The sequence below is a fragment of the Anolis sagrei genome, chromosome 2, assembly GCF_037176765.1.
Source record: "Anolis sagrei isolate rAnoSag1 chromosome 2, rAnoSag1.mat, whole genome shotgun sequence".
NCBI classification, from domain to species: Eukaryota; Metazoa; Chordata; class Lepidosauria; order Squamata; family Dactyloidae; genus Anolis; species Anolis sagrei.
The window spans coordinates 161,930,107-161,954,524 of NC_090022.1; the positions used below are offsets into that span (position 1 = coordinate 161,930,107).

Genomic DNA, 24,418 nt, shown 5'->3' on the forward strand with positions numbered 1-24,418 from the left:
GACCTCATTTCAGGGAGGTGTATTGCATGGCTTAAAGCGAATAAATTGTTTCCTTGCTTGAAGTGAAAGCTGTGTTGAGTAACAAGCAAAAATGCTGCCTCTGGCAATAGCAAAGCAAAACATGCAAAATAACTGGGCTGCTGATCAGAACGAAGACTGCATCTTGAGAAGGAGTTTGGTCCTTGCTTATTACCTGTACCACAGGTCTGATCAATCTGTGGCTCTCCAGGTGTTTGGGTCTTCATCTCGTAGAAGCCCTAGCCAGTTTGTTCAGTGATCAGGAATTCTGGGAGCTGAAGTCCAAGACACTTGGAGGGCCGCAGTTCTGCATTTCACTTAGTATGAAGGGTGTAGTACAACATAACAACAACGATATTTATTATGGCCCATAGACCCATCAGTGAACAAACAGTCATTAATAAATTCATTAATAAAGTCATTAATAAATTATCTTCGGATTGAGGCTTCTTCCATTCTGCTGCTTTTTGTTGAAGAGCCTTGTCAATTGAAAACTCTTATGTTCTTCATGAAAACCGTATTCCATGCTTGTGTTCAGCATCTTGTGACTGGAAGCAGTTGTACACAGAATATGATTCCCCCCCCCCCCTTCTGTTGTGGCATTGATTCTGTAAAACAGTGGTTCTCAACCTTCCTAATGCCGCGACCCCTTTATATAGTTCCTCATGTTGTGATGACCCCCAACCTTAAAATTATTTTTGTTGCTACTTCATAACTGGAGTTTTGCTACTGTTATGAATCATCATGTAAATATCTGATAGGCAGGATGTATTTTCATTCTCTGGACCTTGGGAGTTGTAGTTGCTGGGATTTATAGTTCACCTACAATCAAAGAACATTCTGAACTCCACCAGAGATGGAATTGACCCAAACTTGGCACACAGAACGCCCATGACCAGCAAAAAATAATGAAAGGGTTAGGTGAGCATTGGCCTTGAGTTTGTGAGTTGTAGTTCACCTATCTCCAGGAAGCACTGTGGTCTCAAACAATGATAGCTCTGGACTAAACTTGGCACGAATACTCAATATGCCCAAATGTGAACACTGTTGGGAGTTTGGGGAAAATAGACCTTGACATTTGGGAGTTGTAATTGCTGGGATTTATAGTTCACCTACAATCAGAGAGCATTCTGAACCACACCAATAATAGAATTGGGCCAGACTTCCCACACAAAACTCCCATGACCAGCAGAAAATACTGTGTATCCTGATGGTCTTTGGCAACCCCTCCAACACCTCATCGCGACCCCCCCAAGGGTCCCGACCCCCAGGTTGAGAAACACTGCTGTAAAACTTGTTCACTAGTGGGTTAAGAAACAACTTTCCTCCTGGTGGTGCTGGTTATTGCACTGTTAATGTCACCTAAATGTTGTCATGGATCAAGAGTGTCTTTGTTTAAATCAAAGTCAAGTATAGTATCAACCAGCCTTATCTTTTGATAGAATGAGCAAGGTGCCTCAATAAGTGGACTATGGATACTGTGAAAAAAATAGTTAATCATTAGTCATTTGCTTATTGTTATGGTAGTTTCATTTCCAAAAAGGAGACAGTTGCTTATGGGGTTTTCTGCCTAATATTCCAAAATAAGTTGACTGACTTATATGTACTTTTGGTTTGGAAGTACTGTAGGGCCTCTGGTGGCAAAATGACTTCAGTTGAGCCAAAATGTAGACCATGTGAGATTGAAATTAGTTGGCATTGCTAGAATTGTGATCTGTACCTTTAAAGAACATCAAAATGTACTGATTAGGCATATTTTAAGGGAGAGTTGTCATTTCTGTTATTTATTTGCATACATTTAAATATCCCAGCCCTGGGGAATTAAAAAAAATGAACCAGAAACTATCATCAACAAAAACAAACTAAGTTCTCAATGCAATTACAAATTATAAAAACAATGTAAAAGGCTGTCTGTTATTAACTTCCATCTGCTCAGGTGTAGATATGTCTCCACCACTGTGTGGTTATTGAGTAAGTAAAAATGGAAATGCTTTCTTTAAACAAAAACGTTTGCTTTCTTTAAACAAAAATGTTCATTCAGATGCTATATGGAACACTTTTCCTCTTTAATCTGTTCTGCCAGCAAATTCACACTTTTCTTTTTTAAACAAACATTTGACTCAGCTATTTGTTTTTTTCTTGAAAATTATTTTCTTTCAATTTTTGTGTTTGCTGCTTTTACATTGTAAATACGTTGTAATCATTGTTTCTTGTTTTATGTTTTGTAAGCCACTCAAGCAATATATTTTTGAAGAGCCAAAGAGGAATATACATTAAAAAAATAAAATTAAGATCTTCTGGGAAGGCCCTGCTCTTGCTCCCGCCTTCCTCACAGATGTGCTTGGTGGGGACGAGAGGCAGGGCCTTCTCAGCAGTGGCCCCTCAACTGTGGAACACCCTGCCTAGGGATATAAGGTCGGCCTTTTCCCTCCTGACTTTTTGAAGGAAGGTGAAAACCTGGCTTTTTGAGCAGGCTTTTCCAAGTACAGCATAGCTATACGAACTTACAGAATGACTGACGATGAAACTGAATAATGACTTGACATGGAGAAGCTCACAATAATGTTTTTAAGGTTTTTACGGTTTTTAAAAATATTTTTAATATTGTAATATTCTTATATTGTATGTTAAATGTTTTAAATCTATTTTATGGTTGTTTTTAACTGTTATAATTGTTGTGGCATTGAATTGTTGCCAATTGTGAACCGCCCTGAGGGCTGAGAAAGGCGGTATATAAATATCGCAAATAAATAAATTCAAAAAATGTATTAACTAGTTAGAATTTATGTTTAGGTATGAATGATAGCTTCATAAAGCCATTGGTGAAGCAGGACACTACTCAGCAAGCAAAAGAAGGGGGGAAAAGAATATTTAGTGATCTGCTTTTAGATGCTTTTTGTGTCTCATCCCCTCTTGGCTTTCATGCTTGTATAAAAGGTTTATGCTCTTGCTTCTGTTATTATTACCAACTTATGTGATCTATAATGCATACTAAATGAGATTCTGATGGCATACTAATTTAGCTTTTTAAACTGATATGCTCTGAAAGTTTTTGCTGTGGGGGCATAGTTTTGCTTCTCATGATAAAATGCTTTTAGCGAAGAACTTCTGGGTCAGCAAATGTATGCATTTGATGGTATACTGCTTTCTGCTGCCTACATTTGATTGCTATTGTGTATCTTCAAGCTGTTTCTGACTTCCTGCAACTCTAAAGCTATAAAGGGTTTTCTTGGCAAAATTAGTTTAGAGAGGGTTCTCTTTTACCTCCTCCGAGAGACTATGATATGCCAAATATCACACAGCAAGGACAAACTCTAATCTGTAGTGTTGAGGTCACTATACCACCTCTGATGTTTGGGTGGAAATTCATCCCATTTAATCAGGTAATTGATGACAAGTAGAAGCTTTTGTGAAAGGGCAAGGGACTTCAGCTTCTGTCTCTCTTTGTGATGGTTATAATGTTAAGGAGATAAGAATAAGTACTATTTGTGCATTGTTGATCCCTCTAAATGACTTCAGATGATAAAGCTGAAGTGTTCTGCACTTTGTAAGCCCATGCTTTCTGAATATGGCTAGAATTTGAGTGGTGTAAGTAGGACTCCAGGAGGCCAAGACTAAACTCCTCTCTCAGCAATGAAAACCTGGGAGAAAGATGGAGTTTAAATTCAAATAAATAAACATATTTACTTTGGGCAGAGAAAGGCAGTAGCAATCCTCTTTTGAATCTTGTTAAGAAAGCCCTATGATAGAGAACCATATTTCATTTCAACATAAAAATACTTGACAACAAATTCAGAAGTAGCTCTTCAAATCAGTCCTATGACACTGATATACGTGTGTGGTATATTCAGTTACTCCTTTTTTTAAAAAAAACCTATAAGCTGTTGGTACAAGTTCCAGAACTTGGAAATCTTTAAAGCAACTTTTAGACTTTCTTGAAATTGTTTCCAATGTGTGGGTGCAGTTGTTATTTCAAAATAAATGCGGTCCTTGTATTCCACTATGAGGCTTACTGTAGGATTTTTGCGCTCCAGGCAGGTTGTCAACATCGAGAAGTAGCTGTGAGTTCTTTCTTTGAAAGAGATAATATTTCAACACTCTGCCTCACCTTGATTTTGTCTGTTGATTTTATGCAGGAGGTTCATGATCTGCTGAGTGACTATGAGCTTAAGTACTGCTTTGTGGACAAATACAAGGGGACCGGTAAGTAAACTTGGATTAAAGTCGTTTTGTTGTCATGTGGGTGGGCTCTGTTTAACTCTTGATGAATGGAAAACAAGTTAATGAACTTAGCTGAATAAATATTTCTTTCAAATACCATATGTAACTAATAGCCTTTAACTGCTACTGTGAAGAGATGCCCATGGAGGTTAGTGGAAGAGGCTTTTCTAATGTTTCATTCTTTCTGCTTGCTCATGCTGTTGTGATCGTTTTGTTTGTCGTGGAGTGTCTTGGTCTTATTGTCCTCTGTGTGCTCTTTCTTCAGTTGTACACACTGGACCCGGTTTGAAGTGACTATGGCTAGTGACTAAGGTTGGAAAGTTAGGAGCCAGGGGTGTAAAGCCCTATGAGGTCTTGTATGTGCAGCATGAGAGTGTCTGTCTTTGTGTTGGAAATTGATCCATTAGTCATTCCTGTTCACTGCTGAATATTCCTAACTCCCTATTGTAGATTGGGCAAGTACGCACATTCTGTCAACGACATCATTTATATATCATCCAGTACAGTACAATCTCTGTTTCTGTGGGACCAGTATCTATGGTTTTGTTTATCCAGATCCAAAAATATGTTCTCTCAGGGTGTTTTCTAGGTCCTCTAGCACATCTCTGGTATTCTTGGGCATTATGTTCTTCGTGACCATATCTCTCTCTATGAACCAACCCGGGCCCTACGATCTTCTGGGGAGGCCCTCCTTTCGCCCCTGCCAATCTCACAGGCTCGTCTTGTGGGCACAAGGGAGAGAGCCTTCTCCTCTGTGGCTCCCCGACTCTGGAACATTACCTGGAGAGATCAGGAAAGCCCCTACACTAGAAAAAAAGACCCTTAAAACCTGGCTCTTCTGCTGCGCCTTTGGCGAGTAGGTGCACAACACGACACTATTGCTCCCCTCAATGCTTCTATCACAGGAATACATGCCCCCCCCCCCCCCAAATGGGAAGTTTTGTTTCACAACCCTGTGTATCTTTATGAGCTCCCGGCAAGTAACTTGCTCCTATTTTTATCTCATTATATTTTTTAACATTTTATCCTGTACATGTGGCCCGCCCACTGTTTACTATGTCTGTGTTTTTTGTTTTTTGTAATGCTATTTTGTTATTGAAATTTTTAATGTAATTTTGATGGTGTTGCATGTTGTTTATGTTTTGATTTTATCTTGATGTAATATGTTGTTCGGGCTTGGCCCCATGTAAGCCGCTCCGAGTCCCCATCAGGGAGATGGTGGTGGAGTATAAATAAAGTTTATTATTATAAGTTTGTTATTTCAATAGACTTTGCCATTATACATGGTTTTATGTATCCATGCAAAGTCTGGGGATGTGTCTTCCATGGATACAGGGGTTGTACTGTATTCTTGTGTATAATTGTACTTTGACGAACAGGAAAAGCTTCTTGCATGCATGTGGATTGGTTAATCTGCACTGGGTTGTTCATTCTATCAGTCCTAACACAGAATCAAGAAATGTTTGTACTGGAGATCCATCATACTAAATCAGAATATTTTATCACTTCTTTAACAAATATCCCTCCTGCCTTCTTCAATGGCAATTATCTTTCACTGGATTAAGGACAGTGCCAGGGAGGAAAATCATCAATTAGTCTGTATTCCTTCTCTTGTCAAAAGAGGAGAACATAGCAGAGGCTAAGGTATTTTGTACTCTGCATGATACCATATCACAAAATTTGGAAAGCACTGTACATTCCTGTCTGCATTTATGAAACTAGTGTTCTACCACATGAATGCATCCATTAGCCTATCACAAAAAGCATGAGTGCATGCATTTCCCTGTAAGACTGTTCTGTCTGGTTGTAGAACAAACAAAATTGTGTGATTTTTGGATTGAGTGCATAAACTTCCTAGCTGATCCAGAGGAAACATAGTTGAAGTCGATACTGTTTGGAGGTTTCACATGGCTGCTACTACCTGTTTAGCCAGTTACACTTCATCTTGGGATACAATCTCAAAATTTAATGTTTTGTATGGAGATGGTGTTCTTGAAAGTTCTGTCTGTTGCATCTCAAGTGAAGTTGCTTGATGGAAAATTGCAGTAAAATGGCTAAAATCCTAGGAGGTAAAAATTACAGATAAGAAGTAGAAATTACAGATAAGTTATAGCTGTGAGAATATTGACATGCAAAGGAAGAGAAGGTATAGTCACGGAAAATATGAAAGACATTTCAGTTCATGAGTCCACAAATAGACTTGACAGTGGTGAACTTCCCAGAGGCCTACAAATATTGATCTGGTGCTTGCTGTGGCATTTCTTTTTGATAGTTTTTATACCCTCCATATCTTTCAGCTTTTGTCACCTTTTTGAATGGAGAACAAGCAGAGTCTGCTATTAAGAAATTCCACTTGAGCAAGCTGCGAGATAAGGAAATCACAGTGCAGCTGCAACCCACGGATGCTCTCCTGTGTATTGCCAATCTCCCCCAGCTTTACACACAACAGCAATTTGAAGACCTGGTTCGACCTTTTGGGAACCTGGAGCGCTGCTTCTTGGTGTACAATGAGAAAACAGGACACTCCAAAGGTTATGGATTTGTGGAGTACATGAAGAAGGATTCAGCAGCCAGGGCAAAATCCGACCTGCTGGGGAAACAGCTTGGAACACGAACTCTCTATGTTCACTGGACAGATGTCAACCAACTGACCTTAGACCTTATTCATTCAAAGTGCTTATGTGTAGATAAACTTCCCCACAATTACAGTGATGTAGAAGAACTGAGGCAAACCTTCTCTGCTATCTGTCCTCCAACATTCTGCCAGGTGAGAACTAGAAGAAATGGCAAATGGATTTCCTTAAATGTGCTTTATGTCCACAGCCACAGATATATGGCTCACAGCTGTAAAATCCTTTTTAAATAATAATAATAATAATAATAATAAAATCTTTTCTTCCTAAATGGGACCCAAAGTGGCTCACAACATATTAAAACCATACAAATCAAGCAGCATATGCAACAAATAAAACCATCTATAAAATAAAACATAAATAAGCATTTTCCAAGGATATTTATGGATTAGAAAAGGTGGGCTACCATTCTTTCTTGAGTTGATAGAAGGTACAGTTTGGTCTGGTAACTAGTACAATGGCATCTCCCATTCAGAGAGGCAATTGAGAAGCAGAGTATTTCTGTTTGCTGGATATTAAAAGCAGAGCTTTTCTCAGTTAGATCCATGCTTGGAACCATGTACATTATAAGTCAAAATTTTATTACACAGTGTGGTCTAGATGTCTTTTAGAATGCATTATTAGTAGAATACAAATAGGTTTATGGTAGAGCATGTAGAATATGAAAGCATAATCCCATGTCTATACAGCCTCAGCTGTATCCTTATAGTTTTGAGTTATTAGCTCTCGCATCCTCCATCCTTTTTATGACTTTCTCCAGGTATAAAACTCTGGTATGTCATGAGCATCCTTACTCAAAATTTCTGTCAATTTTTCTGAATTGTACTATTCTCTCTCTCAGTTTAACAACCACCTGTTTCTGAAATTAGAATAGCATTTTAATTGTTTTAATAGAGAAAAATGTTGAGGTTATGGGGTTAAGTCCTTATATCTCTTAATGGTGTTGTAAGACAAAGGCTGTTACACCAAAAGGCAGATTAACTTTAGAAGAAATTTCAAAGTCTCTCTACTTAGGGATGTTCAAGAAATGTGAGTAGTTCACAGCAAAAGAGATTCAAGTATTACTTGAAGAAAGGTAGCAACTCTCAGCAACACTTTCAACAACACTCTCAACAACACTAATGGCAAGAGGACAGATTGTATAAGCGCAGGGGCCACACCTGGAATTTATGTAATTCTATATCCCAATATTATTTTTCTTGTATAATTCCTGTTAACAAAATGTAGTGAATTGTGATGGTTAGGTGATATTTTGACTGCACCATGTCTGCACAACTCATGGCCCACAACAGGTATTTTGAACTTCAGGCCCCAGAATTCCTGGCCATTGGAACAGCAGGCTAGAGCAGCTGGAGAACTGGCTGGGATTTCTGGGAGTTGTAAGCCAAAATATTTGGGGACCCACAAGTTGAGAACCACTGGGCTAAAGCTTTTGGGAGTTGGAGGTCCAAATAACTAGAGGGCCCCAAGTTGTGCAGACCTGGGCTGCACCATTAGACTTGCTGTGAAGGACTAAGCATAACTTGTCTACAACCACAGATGAGTCAGGAGTGATAACAAGGTGTTATGGAGGCCTTTGAGATTGCCCTGACCATTCCATCCCATTAAAGTATAACCTAGTGGATGGAATTGAACCTGATAGAAGAACTGCCTGATATATGTGTATGTACTCAACTAACACTAAGCCCAGTAAGATTTATGATGCTGAATCCTGGAAAAAACTGTCAGTCTATCAGTGTTGATTGGTTCCAGACGAATGAAAGAATGCAGAGATATATTTTTGAAACATTTTTCGTTTGTTTTTCATAGTTGGCATGTGGTCAGGATGGGCAGCTGAAAGGTTTTGCAGTCTTGGAGTACGAGTCATCTGAAATAGCAGAGATGGTCCAACAGGCTACCAATGGCTTGCCACTTGCAGGGAACCACATCAGAGTCTCCTTCTGTGCCCCGGGCCCTCCTGGACGAAGCATGTTAGCTGCTTTGATAGCTGCCCAGGCAACAGTAAGACTTAAACTAGTATTACTTCCTGATAATTGTGTGTAGTTTATAGTTACTCTTTCACCAGTTCTTTGTCTTGGTCATTTGTCCCCTATGCCTGTACCTTTCTAAGACTTTTATTTTATACTGTGTTATGGCAGAACGACACAATGCCACCTTTCTCCCCCTTCATTTGAGGTGGTGATGGTAACATCTACTTATTAGCAAGACTTTACTTGTAGCCATTATTTGCTTATTTGGTGAATTTAATATGGCAGATTCTTTAAGCGGAAAGAACTGAAACTTAATGTAGTTTATCATTCATCACGAAGGAGCACTTGAATGAAAACAAAATACAGAAGTTACTCTGCAGTGATTCAGAGTGACCGAAAGTCTATCTAATTCTCAGTGGTTTTGCACTGTTTTGTGATGCCCAAACTGCAGTATAAATTGAAGCCTCAGTTACAACTTTGTAGAGATCCCTTCAGAAATATTCTCTTTCTGGCTGTTATGATGCATGATTGCAATTTGATTATTTCTCTATTACCAAATGCAGATAACTTTTGATTTTGTTCTTTCTGCTTTTTCAGGCACTTAACCGTGGGAAAGGGCTTTTACCTGAGCCAAATTTTCTTCAGATTTTGAACAGTTTGGGTAACCCTACATCAATCCAGCTTTTACTCAACCCCCTTCTTCATGGAGCCATTGGAGGGAAACAAGGTAAGTATGAAGGAATAAACCATAATAACAATACTAATACATTTTGTTTTTTACCTGCCTCTTCTCATGAATTGTGGTGAGATACACAGTTAAAACACCCTGAGCTTTGACATGGTTCTCTGAAGCTTTAGGTGCTCTTACTGCCTGTTACAGAGGAAACCAGCTGATTCCCAATCCATCTAAAACACAGACATGTACTTTTCATCTTAAGAACAGACAAGCATCTCGAGCCCTGAGGATTACCTGGGAAGGAATCCCACTGGAGCATTGCAGCACATACCTGGGAGTTACCTTGGACCATGCTCTGACCTACAAGAAGCACTGCTTGAATATCAAGCAAAACGTGGGTGCTAGAAACAATATCATAACAAAGCTGACTGGCCCAACCTGGGGATACCAACCAGATACAACGAAGACTTCTGCCCTTGTGCTTTGCTACTGTGCTGTTAAATACGTTTTTCTCACCATGCTAAAACAGTGGATGTGGCTCTTAATGAAAAATACCTCATTATCACAGGATGTCTACGCCCTACACCACTGGTGAAATTATATTGTTTAACCAGTATTGCACCACCTGATATCCGCTGGGAAATAGTAGCCAGTAATGAAAGGACCAAGACAGTGACATCTCCGGCCCATCCCGTTTGGATATCAACCAGCACACCAACACCTTAAATCGAGAAAGAGTTTTCTAAGATCTATAGATCGCAAGAACACCTCCGCAAGCGAGAGTCCAAAAGTGGCAGGCTAAAACTCAGAACCTCAAGCCATGGCTGATACCAAATGAGAGACTCCCTTCTGGGCACACAGAAAACTGGGCGACTTGGAAGGCGCTGAACAGACTGCGCTCTGGCACCACGAGATGCAGAGCCAACCTTAAGAAATAGGGCCACAAAGTGGAGTCCACAACATGCAAGTGTGAAGAAGAGCAAACCACAGACCACCTATTACAAAGCAGTTTGAGTCCCGCCACATGCACAATGGAGAACCTTCTTATAGTAACACCAGAGGCAAGTGCCCAGCTATCGCTCAAAGAACTTTTAATATAATGCCAAGATTTTTAAACTTTGTGTTTTTTAAATACATTACAACTTTACCCTCGGTTTGCTTCTGTTCCTTCCTCCATGTGCACCTCCCTTACAAATACATCTTTTTCATTGTTATCTCACCCAGGGTTTTATCACTTTACGTGTACATTTGGCCCGCCCATTGTGTGTGCTTGTTATTGTATCTTGCACTGCTCTGTTTTGGTCTTATGTTCACTTACATTATTGCCTTATTTTATTGTGTTGTTATTTTTGCTGTTTTGTATTCATTTTATTCTAATTGTATTATTGGGCTTGGCCTCATGTAAGCTGCCCCAAGACCCCTTTAGGGAGATAGTGGTGAGATAGTTTATTATTATTATTATTATTTTCTGATACAATAAATAAAAAAACTGATGAAACACAATATTATAAAATACTCATATTAAAATGTATAGTACAAAGATTAAAACACAATATTAATGGAATTTAAATGTAAAATATATAGTTTAAAATTGGGTAATACAAAGGTCCCATCGTACTTGAACTACTTGAGCCTTGGTTTTAGTTCTTCAGCCTGTGAACTGGGTTTCCTTGCTCTTTGACACATAAATGGGTAATACTGATGGCTAGAACTGCAGAATAGCAGAGATATTCATTTTTGTGGAACGATAGTCTAGCTAAAATGTCTAGTCTGTAACAACTATTATCTATTAAAACTATTATCAATTTTTATAGGTTAATATTTGGTACAATTATGATGAACATTTACTTGTGAGGAAGTTTTCCTCCAGTGATAATTTTTGCCCTGTCTTTGTGTTGGAAAGAGAAAAGTTAGCATGGCACTTTGTATGAGTATAGACTTCTCAGAGTTCTTCAAGTAAGCTGAAATACTGCTGATTTCTACTTTTAGTCCTTATGCTTGACAATCAGATTTAACAGTGTATGATAAAATAAAAATTAATCTGATCCTGGTCCTCAAAAGTTAAACTAAATAATTCTGATACCAAAATATATATGTACGAAGATTTAGTTCTTTTTGCAATGCTGCTCTGTTTGATAGAGTACCTTGGATCTCTATCCCTCCCCCCCCCCCCCCCCCCCAATTTTACATAGGAGAAGTAAAAATGTGCTTTCTTTTCTGGTTTCTTTTCAGGAATCCTGGGGGCGCCACCATCAGTGCCTCTCCTAACGAATCCAGCCCTATCCACTGCTTTACTTCAGCTAGCTCTCCAGAATCAAACACAAGCACAACAGGTAATTGTCCAACAGAGCTACATTTAGTGAGGTGTAGGTGGTATTTGACGCCAGAGGATAAGTTAATAATATGGCTCAAACTCCTTTTAATCTTATTTCAGTTTGTACCCCCTTATACACACCCAGCATCTGAAAAATAGGCCATTCCTTCTATGCATAACTCCACGTATTTTGTAGAGACTGATGTTGGCTTCTCATGAATACACTTACTGTTGACCATAATTATTGATAACCTAGTTGTATAGGTTCTTGCTGGAGTCTCTCTGTACATAAATTGAAACATTGAGCCAAATGGACTGGAGAATTCAGCATTTGTAGATAGATATTTCCCATTTTTGCAATACAGGACTGCTCCTGTACATCAAGGGCTTGACATAGTTGCTTGCTCCCCATCAGCCACCTCCCCTTTTTAGCCTGTTTGGTATTAGTGACCCTGTTTCTGGTGTCTTTTTGCTTTCTGCTCCAGAAGGCATTTCTTGGCAACTTGCTCTTAGTGCAAAACCAGGTCTGGACACAGCTTCTGCAGAACAAAGAAAACCAGGCCATATTCCATGTGAGTGCTAGGCCTGGCCTGTGTGTGTAAATCATGCTGTTGGCGTGTGGGGTGTATATTGTGCGTATGCTACATGAAAGGTGCACCAGTGTCCATTATCACTGTTGTAGTCTTAATCAGGAGTTTATGCTGTATAGATCATGGACATAGATTTAGAGCTTCTTTCTTTTAAAAACTGTAATCCTTGTGATTTCAGAATAGCAGCTTGGTGTTTTGATATGTATAATAAAACTAAAATGCTTGCTGAATTCCTTGTGATCACTTTTAGCTTGACTGACATAAAGCCAGGTAAAGTAGCCCTAAGTGCACTACTGTGTGGCAAGCAGATTTTTGTTTAATATCCAGGTCCACTTCAATGCTAGTACATTCCTGTCTTTGGCTGTCATCTTTTCTTTAAGGTGTAATAGAGAATCTCTCGGTTCCAAAGATGATGAATTTAAAGCATGTTATGTGCTATCAGTGGGTGACTCATGGTACACTGAAATAAATTGCACATAATGAAATGGGCTACTTGGCCATTATAGATTTTTGTGGACTTACACTTTGCAAAACAACTTGGTACTGTTTGGCTAGGAGCAGTGCAGGAAGAAGAAGAAATAGCAAGAGTTACTTTGCAGTCGTCAAAAAACCAGTTGACACTTTAATTTTACAAAACATTGCTAGATGTGTTATGCCTGACAGGATTGGTCGAGGCTTGCTGATTGAGCAGGATGGAAATCCATTTTTTATGACTTCCTTGAGTACCCTGGTCCATCTGTCCTGTGTACTCTTCTTTCTTTGGCGAACTGTATCCAGGCTTTTTTGTAAACCACTTCATTCTTGTGTGCTAAATACCCTGAGTTTTAGGAAACTGCTTTCTAAGTTCTCATTGCTCATCACTTCCTCCAGCTGTTGTTGGAAGACTGGGTCAGATGGTTGTGAAGCATATAAGGGTTGTGGTAAAGTTGGATGAAAATTAACTAGACTTTACTGCTGCAGTTTCTCTTGCTATAAATGTCAGTGATGCAGTTGAATTGCAAAACCTGTGCTATGCAGGATGTAGTCAAAATCTGATAGGATTGGATCAGTCTCAAATAGGGTTAAAGTATTTCCAACAACTGTGCTGCAAAAGAAGTACTGGCAGCATGGACTTTTCTTTCTGGATGCATTCAGGGCAAGCTTTAATAATAATAATAATAATAATAATAATTATTATTATTATTATTATTATTATTTATTTATTTATACCCCGCCACCATCTCCTCAAGGGGACTCGGGGCGGCTTACATGAGCTTTAAAATGCAGCACATCTGTAGAAGGACTAATGGAAGCTGCAGTTCACCCCAAAAGTGGAGGAAGGCAGGAAACTTCCTGGTGCTTAAACTAACAATTTGTGCTGTGGTATCCTGTTTGTGTTCTGCTGTATATAGGTCACTTGTGCTTGCTGAAATCTCTCCTAGAAATATTTTAGTTCAATTCTGTGTACAAATCCAAAATCTTCCCCTCTTTACCTTTCCTCCTGTAAAGATACTGTATATACTCGAGTATAAGCCTAGTTTTTCAGCCTTTTTTAAGTCTAAAAAAAGTCCTCCTAGGCTTATACTCGAGTTAAAGTTATTTATTATTTTACCGTGTTAGAAATACATAATAGAAATAATAAATAACTTTAACACGAGTATAATAAATATAGCACTGTTATTATTATTATTATTATTATTATTACATTGATCATTTTACTTTCTTATTGTTGTCATTATTATATATATTATTTCACTCTATTATTATTATTACATTTATTATTTTCCTCTATTATTACTGTTATTATTACATTTCCATTATTTTATTCTATTATTGTTGTTGTTACATTTATTGTTTTACTCTATTTATTTTTATTAGAAGGATATGCAAGCAAATTTACATTGAAGGTTAGAATAATGGTTTAATCAGAGTTGGGCAGCCTTATCTTAAATTACAGTTTTATGTAAATAGTCAAAAACATTTAGCCTGCCGATGGCTCAATTAATGTAACTGTATTGGCATCTATTTTTATTTTGAAATTTACCAGTAGCGGTTGCATTTCCCACCCCCGGCTTATACATGAGTCAGTACGTTTTCCCAGTTTTTGTGGTAAAATTTGGTGGGTTGGCTTATACTCGAGTGTATACAGTATATCCACTTAGATACGTTTTGTCTAAACATGGCTTGTCAGGACATCCCAGTTGTTCCTTAAGCATCTTTGATCACTTCTATGGTGTGGTAGTATTTGATGGCTTCTTAGTGATTGACGCCAGTCAGTACCTACCCAATGTGCGTTTGGCATTGTCTGATTTGAGTTTAGATGTTTGTAGTTGACTTGTGGCTTTGTTATTGTTTAATCCTGTTTTTATTTTTATTTTTTAAAAAACCACACACAGCCTTGATTTATTTTTCAGTTGCTGAATCTTGTTACTTCTTTGCAGAAACCAGGAATTTTGGGAGAATCTCCATTGGGTTCCTTGCAACATGGAGCTTTGGGGATGCCAAACACACCCACTTCTCAGACAGGAAATCAATTAATGGGAGATATATCTTCTGGTAAGTGCTTTATAGCATGTGACTCTATATCCATTGAAATTTGTGGCACTAAGAAGGAGAAACAGAGAAATGGAGAAAACAGTTGAAAGAACTCCTACATGATATGGCAAACGAATCACTAAATGAATCTTCTCATTAGGAAGATTCATTTTCTCAGATGAAAATGGGCAGAAGTATGGTAGGCTATTTATTTTTTGTCTGGTTGATTGGATTTGGAGCCAAAAGAGGTATTTTCCCTTGGTTTCAGACCTTAGCAAAATTGCTGCTGCACTTTGAAATAATTTTGTTGGGAATATTTCATGCAAAAGTTTGTTTGTTTTTTGCATTTGTAAAAAAGAGGCTTCTAAATTAGATCCAGCCTATTCTTAATCCATTGAGTTGAGCAGATTATTTATTCCATAAAATTGTAGATTGTTGTTACAGATAAAAAAGGTAGAGAAAGTAGGCACACAAAGCACTACAGGTGAGCAACAAAATGTCACTTTTTGACAGTTTAAAGAGGCCTGTGGAACAGTATTTTATTACTTGCATGAATTGTCATATTTGTTAGTATGGAAGTGTTTATAGGATTGGATATGTTTAGAGAAAACAAAGGTCATAAAAGGAATTGAAATGGGATACTGCACAAAAGGGGAATGCGGGTTTAACCCCACTTTCCCCAGCAGTTTAAGAAAATTTTGGATTTCTTGAGTATCTTGTTTTAAATACAATTGGCACTACAAGTGATCCAATTGAAGAGACCTCCACTTGATAGCTTCCCTATGTGGATTTTTGTAGGTAAATTGTGGTAAGAAACTGTTAAGTGTGAAAATGTATGATCAGGGGAAATAAATCTGTACAGTACTAACTTTATTTATACCCTTCTTTTCTCCCCATGGAGACTCCAGGCAGCTAACAGTCCTGTACTTTAGTCAAGTTTAAAAAGTGTGATACAAAAGTTTTAAAAACCCATTCAATAGTACAGTATGATAAAACAGATTATATATATATAATGAATACACTGAAAATAGCCTTTAAAACTCACAATCCCACCCTTCCAGAATCCCACACTTTCCCAGCAGCATGCCCCTTATCCTTCCCTAAATGCCTGCTGGCAGATGAAGATCTTGACCTGTTTGCGGATCTTTCCTAATGATTTTAAATCAGTGGTTCCCAACCTGTGGTCTGTGGACCACCAGTGGTTCGCAAGAATGAAAATATCACCATTACTACACCGTTGCCTCAAAACCACGTGGCAACCAGAGCGATTGGTTTCGTGAAACCCTCGTATAGTGCCCAGGCAATGGGGATGTCGGGACGGGAGAGGCTGACAACCCCCAAAAGATTACTATTACCACATCAGCTCTAGATCATTAAACATGGGTTTCTGTGGGCGAGCAGATGGCGACTACTGGATACCATATGCTCTGTATCAGAAACTAGAGCTGATGTGGTCTATCCAGTGCAGTTTTCTGAGTCAGCACCCCAAATAACCAAACTGAATCTAAAGCTGACAAAAACTGATTGGTACTAATGTTGGAGAGTGGTCCCTGGACAGAGTAGTCCCTGGTCAAATGATCCCTGGTCAAAAAAAGGTTGGGAACCACTGTTTTAAATGGATTAATATTCATTTACTGCCAACATTAGAAGCTTTTAAATACAGCCTTAAAAGGGGTTATTTTTCAGGCTATGCATTAACCCCTGTTCCCCAAATCTTTAACTTCAGTGGTTGTCAAGAGCAAGTGAAGAAATGGGTTCACACTTGTAGTCACTTAACTATTTTGTGGAGACGTAGGAGCTGCTTTGCAAAAAGAAATAGTACTTTGGGAAGCCCTGTTGTAGGGGTTAGAACTGAAGTAGCTATTTCAATTTCCAAGTGCAAGTATAGAAGATTTCAAGCTGTCAACAGTACCTTTATCTGGCTCTCCAGATAAGAGGTGTCATTACTTATGCCCCCGTTCTGTCTACTAACATTGCCGGGGACTTGAAATGACAGAGTGCAGAAGGATCAGGTTCCAATATGATAATTTAAAACAATGTTGTAAAGTGTGTGCCCTGTGGGCCAAGTGCATCACACAAGGGCCCCCATTGCTCCTCCCAACCATGTTTCTGCACTAAAAAATTATGTTGCCCAGAAGCCTGGGATGGGGCACGACTGGTGGGAGTTTGGAACTCTATATACTGATCTAAGTTTTATTGTCTTTGATTTGTATACATTTTGTATTCTGACTTTTGACAAAAAGTGTGTTGTACATAAATGGTTTATCTTGTTTTTATTCAGGGACATAGTTGGGAATTTTAAGACGGTGAGGATAGCAGAGCCTTTTTATTGGTCAAAATAGCCTTTAATCTGAACCTGAAGTAATTTTCCTGTCATTTCCTTTTTAAAAGGATGTGAGTGCTACTTGCTTTAAAACAATTAGAAGCCCCCAGAGTTATTAGTTTGCATAAAGCTGTATATGTCTGCTGATAGGAAATACTGGTATAAGTACAGGCAGATTATTCTGTTTTCCATTTCCCAGCCCGCTTTATGTGAGATTTTTTTTTAGTAAAAACACTTTGCAGGCTAGTCATGTAGCAAGTTGTCAGAGGAGACCTCTGGCAACCCACTTAGTGTTTGTGTTGCATGCACAAGAAGAAGCTTTATCTAACCATGGGGAGTTCCCTGCAAATTCATTCTTTGGTAACCAATCCATTTTATTTCTATGTGGGATATAGAGAAGGGTAACTTCAGCTCCTAGGTGGGTAGCAGAGCCACATGGCTAACTGGCAAAGGAAGGATCATTCTGATCTTCTTTGGCCAACCTGTTGTGTTCTTGAATTGGCTAGTGGAGGGGTTTAACTTCCTCTGTATCAGAAGGCAAGTAGGCAAAAATAAGTGTGTCTTTGTCATTTCTGTTGGCAGAATATCACTATGTTTATTGTTGGGTTTTTTTTAAAGATTTTATTTACATACAATAACAACTTACAGAATAGACAAAACACAAAACAGTGAACATTTTACAAACACATAACCTCACCACCAAGGCCTGAACAAGTATAATTTCCTTCACCATGTATTTATAAATCAACCATTAATCAAATGTCATTGTTAAAACTAGCCATCCCCTGCCACGCGTTGCTGTGGCCGTCTGTGTATACATGTTTTGTGTGTGTATATACGTGTGTGTGTATATTTGTGTATATGTTTATATATGTGGTTTTCTGTATGCATTGTAATGTATTTTTTATTTTTTGCCTTTTTAAGTTTCTTCCATTGTGTTTTTTAGTGTGTTTATGAGTGACAGACACTTGTTGGCCTGATAGGTATATTGTGTTCAAATTTGGTGTCCTTTCTTGAAGTGGTTTGTGAGTTATGTTAATGCCACAAATGAACATTACATTTTTATTTATATAGACCAGCCGTCCCCTGTCACACGTTCTTGTGGCCCACATGGGGGTTCTGTGTGGGAGGTTTGGCCCAATTCTATCGTTGGAGGGGTTCAGAATGCTCTGTGATTGTAGGTGAACTGTAAATCCCAGCAATTACAACTCCCAAATGTCAAGATTCTATTTTCCACAAACTCTACCAGTGTTCACATTTGGGCATATTGAGTATTCGTGTAGAGTGTGGTTCAGATCCATCATTGTTTGAGTCCACAGTGATCTCTGGATGTAGGTGAACTACAACACCAAAACCAAAGGACACGGCCCACCAAACCCTTCCAGTATTTTCTGTTGGTCATGGGAGAACTGTGTGCCAAGTTTGGTTTTTTGAGTGAAGGACATACATTGGGTTGTTAGGTGTCTTTTGTCCAAATTTGGTGTCAATTCGCCCAGTGGTTTTTGAGTTCTGTGAATCCCACAAACGAACATTACATTTTTATTTATATAGATTAGTCATCCCTAAAAGACATTGTGTTCTTTCTGGAAAATTTTGACCAAAGCTTGGGAAAATTACACATTTTGAACTACAAATGGATATGTACCTTAGATGGACTTTGGAGGTGACGTCCAAAAATATCTTTCTTGAACTCTGGTTTTAGCCAAAATCAAATAAGTATTGGTCAGTTGATATTTGGCTTTTAAACTGATTCTGGTTTATGTAGAAATACCCCTACATAATCCAAAATGAGTTTAAAAGGGGATGGACAACCTTTAGTGGTCTAGAGGCATCCATTCCCCCTACTGAGACTCAGATTACATCTAGGAAGCATGAAAGCAATTTCGTGTTTCAGGCCTTTTAGGTGTGGCGAAGATTTGTTTTTCAAAACAGACTACATCTGGGAGGGGGCAAAGGATATAGCAAAATTGTTCTTGTTCTGAGAGGATCTGAGAGGCTTTTTTTTTTCAGTTCAAAAACTGGAGATGCCAGCCTTGAGTTAGGAAGTGCTTCTTGCTTGTTTTCTCCTCAGGAGGCACTCTACCTGCTGATATGGCCACAGGACCTGTGAAGTCTCCCATCTTGCCTTCAGGAAACTTGCCCTTGCCATCCTATCTGGGATCATTGGGAATGGAGAGGGAGAACTCTGTGGTAGGAACACAGACAGCCCAGATGACCCCACCTGGCCTGCAAGGCCTCACCACCTCTATTCTGGGATCTGTAATTAGTGGGCTACAGAAACCAAAGCAGGCAGAAAATGGACCTCCCTCGTCTGGGGTAAGTGTGGAGACACAACTGAAGTTCTGTGTAAAGCCAAGTACCAAGCCTCTGTTCACACAACAACACAAACCCCATAATCTATCACTGTTAGGGATACATCTGTGTATTTCTTTTGGGGTGGGGTGAAGGGATTTTCCAGGCAATAAAGAGAGAAATAATTTTAGATAATAGGCACAAATATGATACTAGTCCCTATCACACTGGAAATAAAATGATAGTTCCCCACATCCCATGCCTTAGTAAGAACTGATCTAATTAGAGCCAGAAATATGTAGAACTTCCTGCAGCATGCTAGTCTCTCTTTGAAACCATAAGATCACTCATCTCACCATCCATCTGTAATCTCATTTTGCAATATGGAATCACTTCTTTGGTTCTTGTTTAGTGTTTACATTATTTCTTCTCTTTTTGCCTCTCTTCAGCAGCCTTTTCTTTTTAAAAATGGTGTAATTGCTATGATATAACTTAGTTGGTGCCTGCACAAATGCCCTCAAGTCTCCTCTGGACTTATGGAGCCCCCGGTGGCGCAATGGGTTAAACCCCTGTGCTGGCAGGACTGAAGACCGATAGGTCGCAGGTTCGAATCCGGGGAGAGCGTGAATGAGCTCCCTCTATCAGCTCCAGCTCCTCATGCGGGGACATGAGAGAAGCCTCCCACAAGGATGGTAAAAACATCAACGCATTCGGGCATTCCCTGGGTAACGTCCTTGCAGACGGCCAATTCTCTCACACCAGAAGTGACTTGCAGATTCTCAAATCGCTCCTGACACGACCAAAAATAAATAAATGGTGACACCATGAATTTCAAGGGTTTTTTTCCGCCAAGAACGTAATATTAATTGGTGGCGTCTCTTCCAAGTACTAACCAGAGCAGATCCTGCTTACTTTCAAAGATTGTACAGTATCTAGTGCATTTGGGGTATTTAGGCCTTTGAGTACAGCCCCTTAATTGAAAATGGACACTAGAAATTGCTGCTCACTCTTACTTCTCTTACAGGTCTCTCTACTAGGAGAACCACCAAAGGACTTCAAAATTCCACTGAATCCCTACTTAAATTTGCACACTCTTCTCCCTACAAGCAAACTTGGAGGTGAGGTTTTGGGGTAGAGAAAACAGGGGTAGGGTTAGATGTCTGGATTGTGTGGATTCTAGAATAGTAAACACTGTTCAACAACATTTTGTATTTTGTAGCACTTGCTGTGCCTTTTTTCCTCTTCTGGAATTGTAACTAATATATTGTCGGTGTATATTTTTGGCAAAATGAGCGGGCCACAAAACATAGTGTTTCACTACTCCCTAAGGCAGTGGTTCTCAACCTGGGGTCCCCAGATGTTTTTGGCCTACAACTCCCAGAAATCCTAACAGCTGATAAACTGGCTGGGATTTCTGGGAGTTGTAGGCCAAAATCATCTGGTGACTCCAGGTTGAGAACCACTGCCCTAAGGGTTATTTTAACAATATTCTTTATTTCCTTATTTCTTTATTTAAAACATTTATATTATGCCCTTCTCACCCCAAAGGGGACTCAGGGCGAAGGACAGCATATATATGGCAAACATTCAATGCCGGGACACAAATTCTTATATACATACATAAACATTAAAAACATTTATCAAAATATTAAAATACACCATTTAAAATCATCCTAGTCATCCACGTCAAATCTAATTGGCCTGGTAATCTTTCATATTGCTGCTTTATTGCCCTGTCCCGAAAGCCTGGTCCCACAGCCAAATTTTTACCATCCTTCTAAAGGACAGGAGGGGGGGGCGACCTGATCTCACCAGGAAGGGAGTTCCATAGCCGGGGAGCAATCACCGAGAAGGCTTTGTCTCTCGTCCCCATTAATCATGATTGTGACAATGGCGGGACGGAAAGCAGGGCCTCCCTGGAGGATCTTAATCTCCACGATGGTTCATAGGAGGAGATGCGTAACCATTGGCAACTTGTGGATTTGAGAGCCAATTTTCTGTCCAGGATCCACACACTGCCAAAAATATATTTTAAAAGTCCATTACTGATTTTGAAAAAAAAAAAAAGTAAGTTCAGTTCTACTGAAGGGATGCAATTTAAAAGATGATTTCTGTCTCTGGAGCTTTTGGGACAGGCAATTTCCTGTTTTCTTTTTGCAGTATGTTCTGACACAGGAATCTATGGGAGGAGGGATTGCATTTCAGGGCCACTTCCATACCCTTCTTTTAGCAAGATAAATTGCTACTCAATACTTAAAGATAATTCATTTTTAACCAGTAGGAGTAAATGGCTCTCAAACAAAGCCCCAACTGAGGTACCTTCTTTAGTTACTTTGTAATAGACATCTCCAACATTTGTATTTATTCTGTGGATGCCTATTTGGAAGCAAGTTCTTCACAAAATGAGTATATCCACCTGTGTTTTTTTTCTTCCTGTGGAGGGGGTGGCTTCTTGCTAATGAGTTAATGTGACTCACTCCCCCATGTTTTGACAGCTCTGTAAAGAAAAGTTTTGATTGTGTGAATTACAAAGGAGAACTATATGCATGCAGTGATGTGTGTAAAGCAGCAGTTTAAGGGAACACGAAACTCTGGTTTCTTTTTCCATTCCATTGTTTTTATCTTTCTGTAAAGCTTGACAATAATACAAGTTCAATATTGTAAGGCTCCAAGCCTGAACATGTTCACTAGGAAGCAGACATTGTTGAATTTACAGGGATGTACTATTAGATGCATTTCTAAATTGGAATGTAAGTAGTATTTGACACCTGTTTAAATATTCTTGACATTCTGGCTAGGTGTCATTGACGTTACTTCAGTTCTGTTTTGGTTCTCCCCTCTTCTGTGCTACTGTCCCAGTCAGTTGGCGATATTAAAGAGGCAAAGTTAACAAAACCTGAACAAATGTATGACTGTTACCATCATATCTAATTTCAAATGGAGAAGCAGTTTGTTTGCAGCTGTATGTGTCATGTGGTTAGGTAATGATAATGTTTTTTGTCTCCCTGGAACTAGCATACCATTGGTATTCTTAACTACTGTATATATCTGCATATTAATGATCGCCTCTGCCTTTGCAGGTGGGGCCAATAAAGCATTCAGTGTACTTGGCAATGTTTCCAATCCCAGAATTCCTCAGGCCTCCATATCTGACCCTTCATTGTCCTCACCTGGACTGACAGGAGACAACTGTGTATTTGAGTACCAGCCGGTGAGTACTGTAGACTTTTTGGCAACTGCAGCTCTCTGAATATGTGTATAAAAATAATAAAGCATGGGTGCAGTTTATGTTTATCCTAGGAGTAAGGCCATACTACTTTCAAGAAAGTAGTATCAAGATTCCTGTACAGTTGGCTGTCCATATCCACAGATTCTACTATTCACATTTTTTTAAATCACCAAAGCAAATATTTTCCATTTTATATAAGACACACAATTTGACTATTCCATTGTATATAATGGGATTTGAACATCCACAGATGTTGGTATCCACTTGTGATATCGGAACCAAACACCAAAGGATATCAAGGGCCCACTGTACACACAGTGTACTGTGGCGCAACTGGCTGAGAGTCAGCTGCATTAAGATCACTACTGACCAAAGGTCATTAATTCAAAGCCAGCCCGGGTCGGAGTGAGCTCCCGATCAAAATTGTGTAGCTTATTGTCGACCTTTGCAACCCGAAAGACATTTGCATCTGTCAAGTAGGAAAATTAGGTACCACTTTGTGGGGAAACTAAATTAACTGATTTACAAGGCCATAAAAAATCTCCAGGAAGTATGCAAAGAATGAGGAAGCGACAGCTCCCCTGGTGGTCAGAAGCTGGAAAGTTAATAGTCTCTGAGTGTCTGTCTATATGTGTTGTGTGTCTATGGCATTGAATGTTTGCCATGTATATGTACTTTGTAATCTGCCCTGAGGCTCCTGCGGGGTGAGAAGGGCGGAATATAAATACTGTAAATAAATTAAGTAATAAATAAATGTTTAGTTTTTGTTGATGGCCATAGAAGTTCAAATAACATGAAAAATGAGGTATGGGAAAAAATTCAGTTTGTTTGGCCCCAAATTCAAAGATATTGTATCTTTCTCTTTTCTATCAAAGGACTTGGGATCGCGCATGTATCCCCAGGCCCGAGATACGGGACCCCAATTAGGTGGATTTGCACACAGCAAGCAGAAGGTAAACTCCCATTTTATTCAATTTATTCACCTGCTAGGATAGGCTGGACTGTAAAGTACTGCAGAAAGGTTGCCCGTTTCTTGTTTCTACAATAGAGATGGGCAAGCAGGATGTGCCCCTCAGATATTGACTATTTCTGTCAACATCCCATCAGTAAGTGGTGATGGGAATTGTAGTTCATCAGCAACTGTTAAGGTACACATTCCTTATTTCTGCAATTTGGTATCATTCCCTATTTCTTATGTTTGGATTGTGAATAGCCCCCCATTTCTTCCATCCTCACACATTCACAGAGGTAGTAGGATTGGAGGAACTGGGTGGGAAGGGAGAATAGACTTATCCTGGAGGAGGGCATTGAATAGGAGCACTCCACACTGTCACATTTCATTGCAGGTCTCATTTTTTTCATACTTCTAAATATAACATTGCTTGCATATGATAGTGCCAAAAATTACAATATAAAAATTCATGAATATTTCCCCTTGCCTGTTAAGGTAGCAGATTTACTGCCATTTACTGTCTTTTTTTCAGACCATGTTCTCATTATTTTTCCTTTCTCTGTCTGTAGATGTTTTAAGATCAGCATCACAATTTACACTCCTTAATTGTAACTCTCAAATAGATCCCCTCTTTCTCGTTAGCTCTTTCTAAGGATGTTCCCTCTACAGGAAAGATTTATGTGTTA

At 39.1% G+C, this 24,418-nt stretch overlaps 1 protein-coding gene across 1 annotated transcript in view; it reads left to right on the plus strand.

Moving 5' to 3' along the window:
- Nucleotides 1-24,418, plus strand: part of RAVER1 (ribonucleoprotein, PTB binding 1) — a 44,160-nt gene that overhangs the window by 14,159 nt on the left and 5,583 nt on the right. The window contains exons 2-11 of the mRNA XM_060763609.2: nucleotides 4,155-4,221; nucleotides 6,537-7,006; nucleotides 8,682-8,873; nucleotides 9,440-9,569; nucleotides 11,751-11,851; nucleotides 14,843-14,957; nucleotides 19,331-19,575; nucleotides 20,576-20,669; nucleotides 22,632-22,762; nucleotides 23,656-23,733. Of these exons, the coding sequence (XP_060619592.2) occupies nucleotides 4,155-4,221; nucleotides 6,537-7,006; nucleotides 8,682-8,873; nucleotides 9,440-9,569; nucleotides 11,751-11,851; nucleotides 14,843-14,957; nucleotides 19,331-19,575; nucleotides 20,576-20,669; nucleotides 22,632-22,762; nucleotides 23,656-23,733 (1,623 nt within the window). The remainder of the gene's footprint in view (nucleotides 1-4,154; nucleotides 4,222-6,536; nucleotides 7,007-8,681; nucleotides 8,874-9,439; nucleotides 9,570-11,750; nucleotides 11,852-14,842; nucleotides 14,958-19,330; nucleotides 19,576-20,575; nucleotides 20,670-22,631; nucleotides 22,763-23,655; nucleotides 23,734-24,418) is intronic.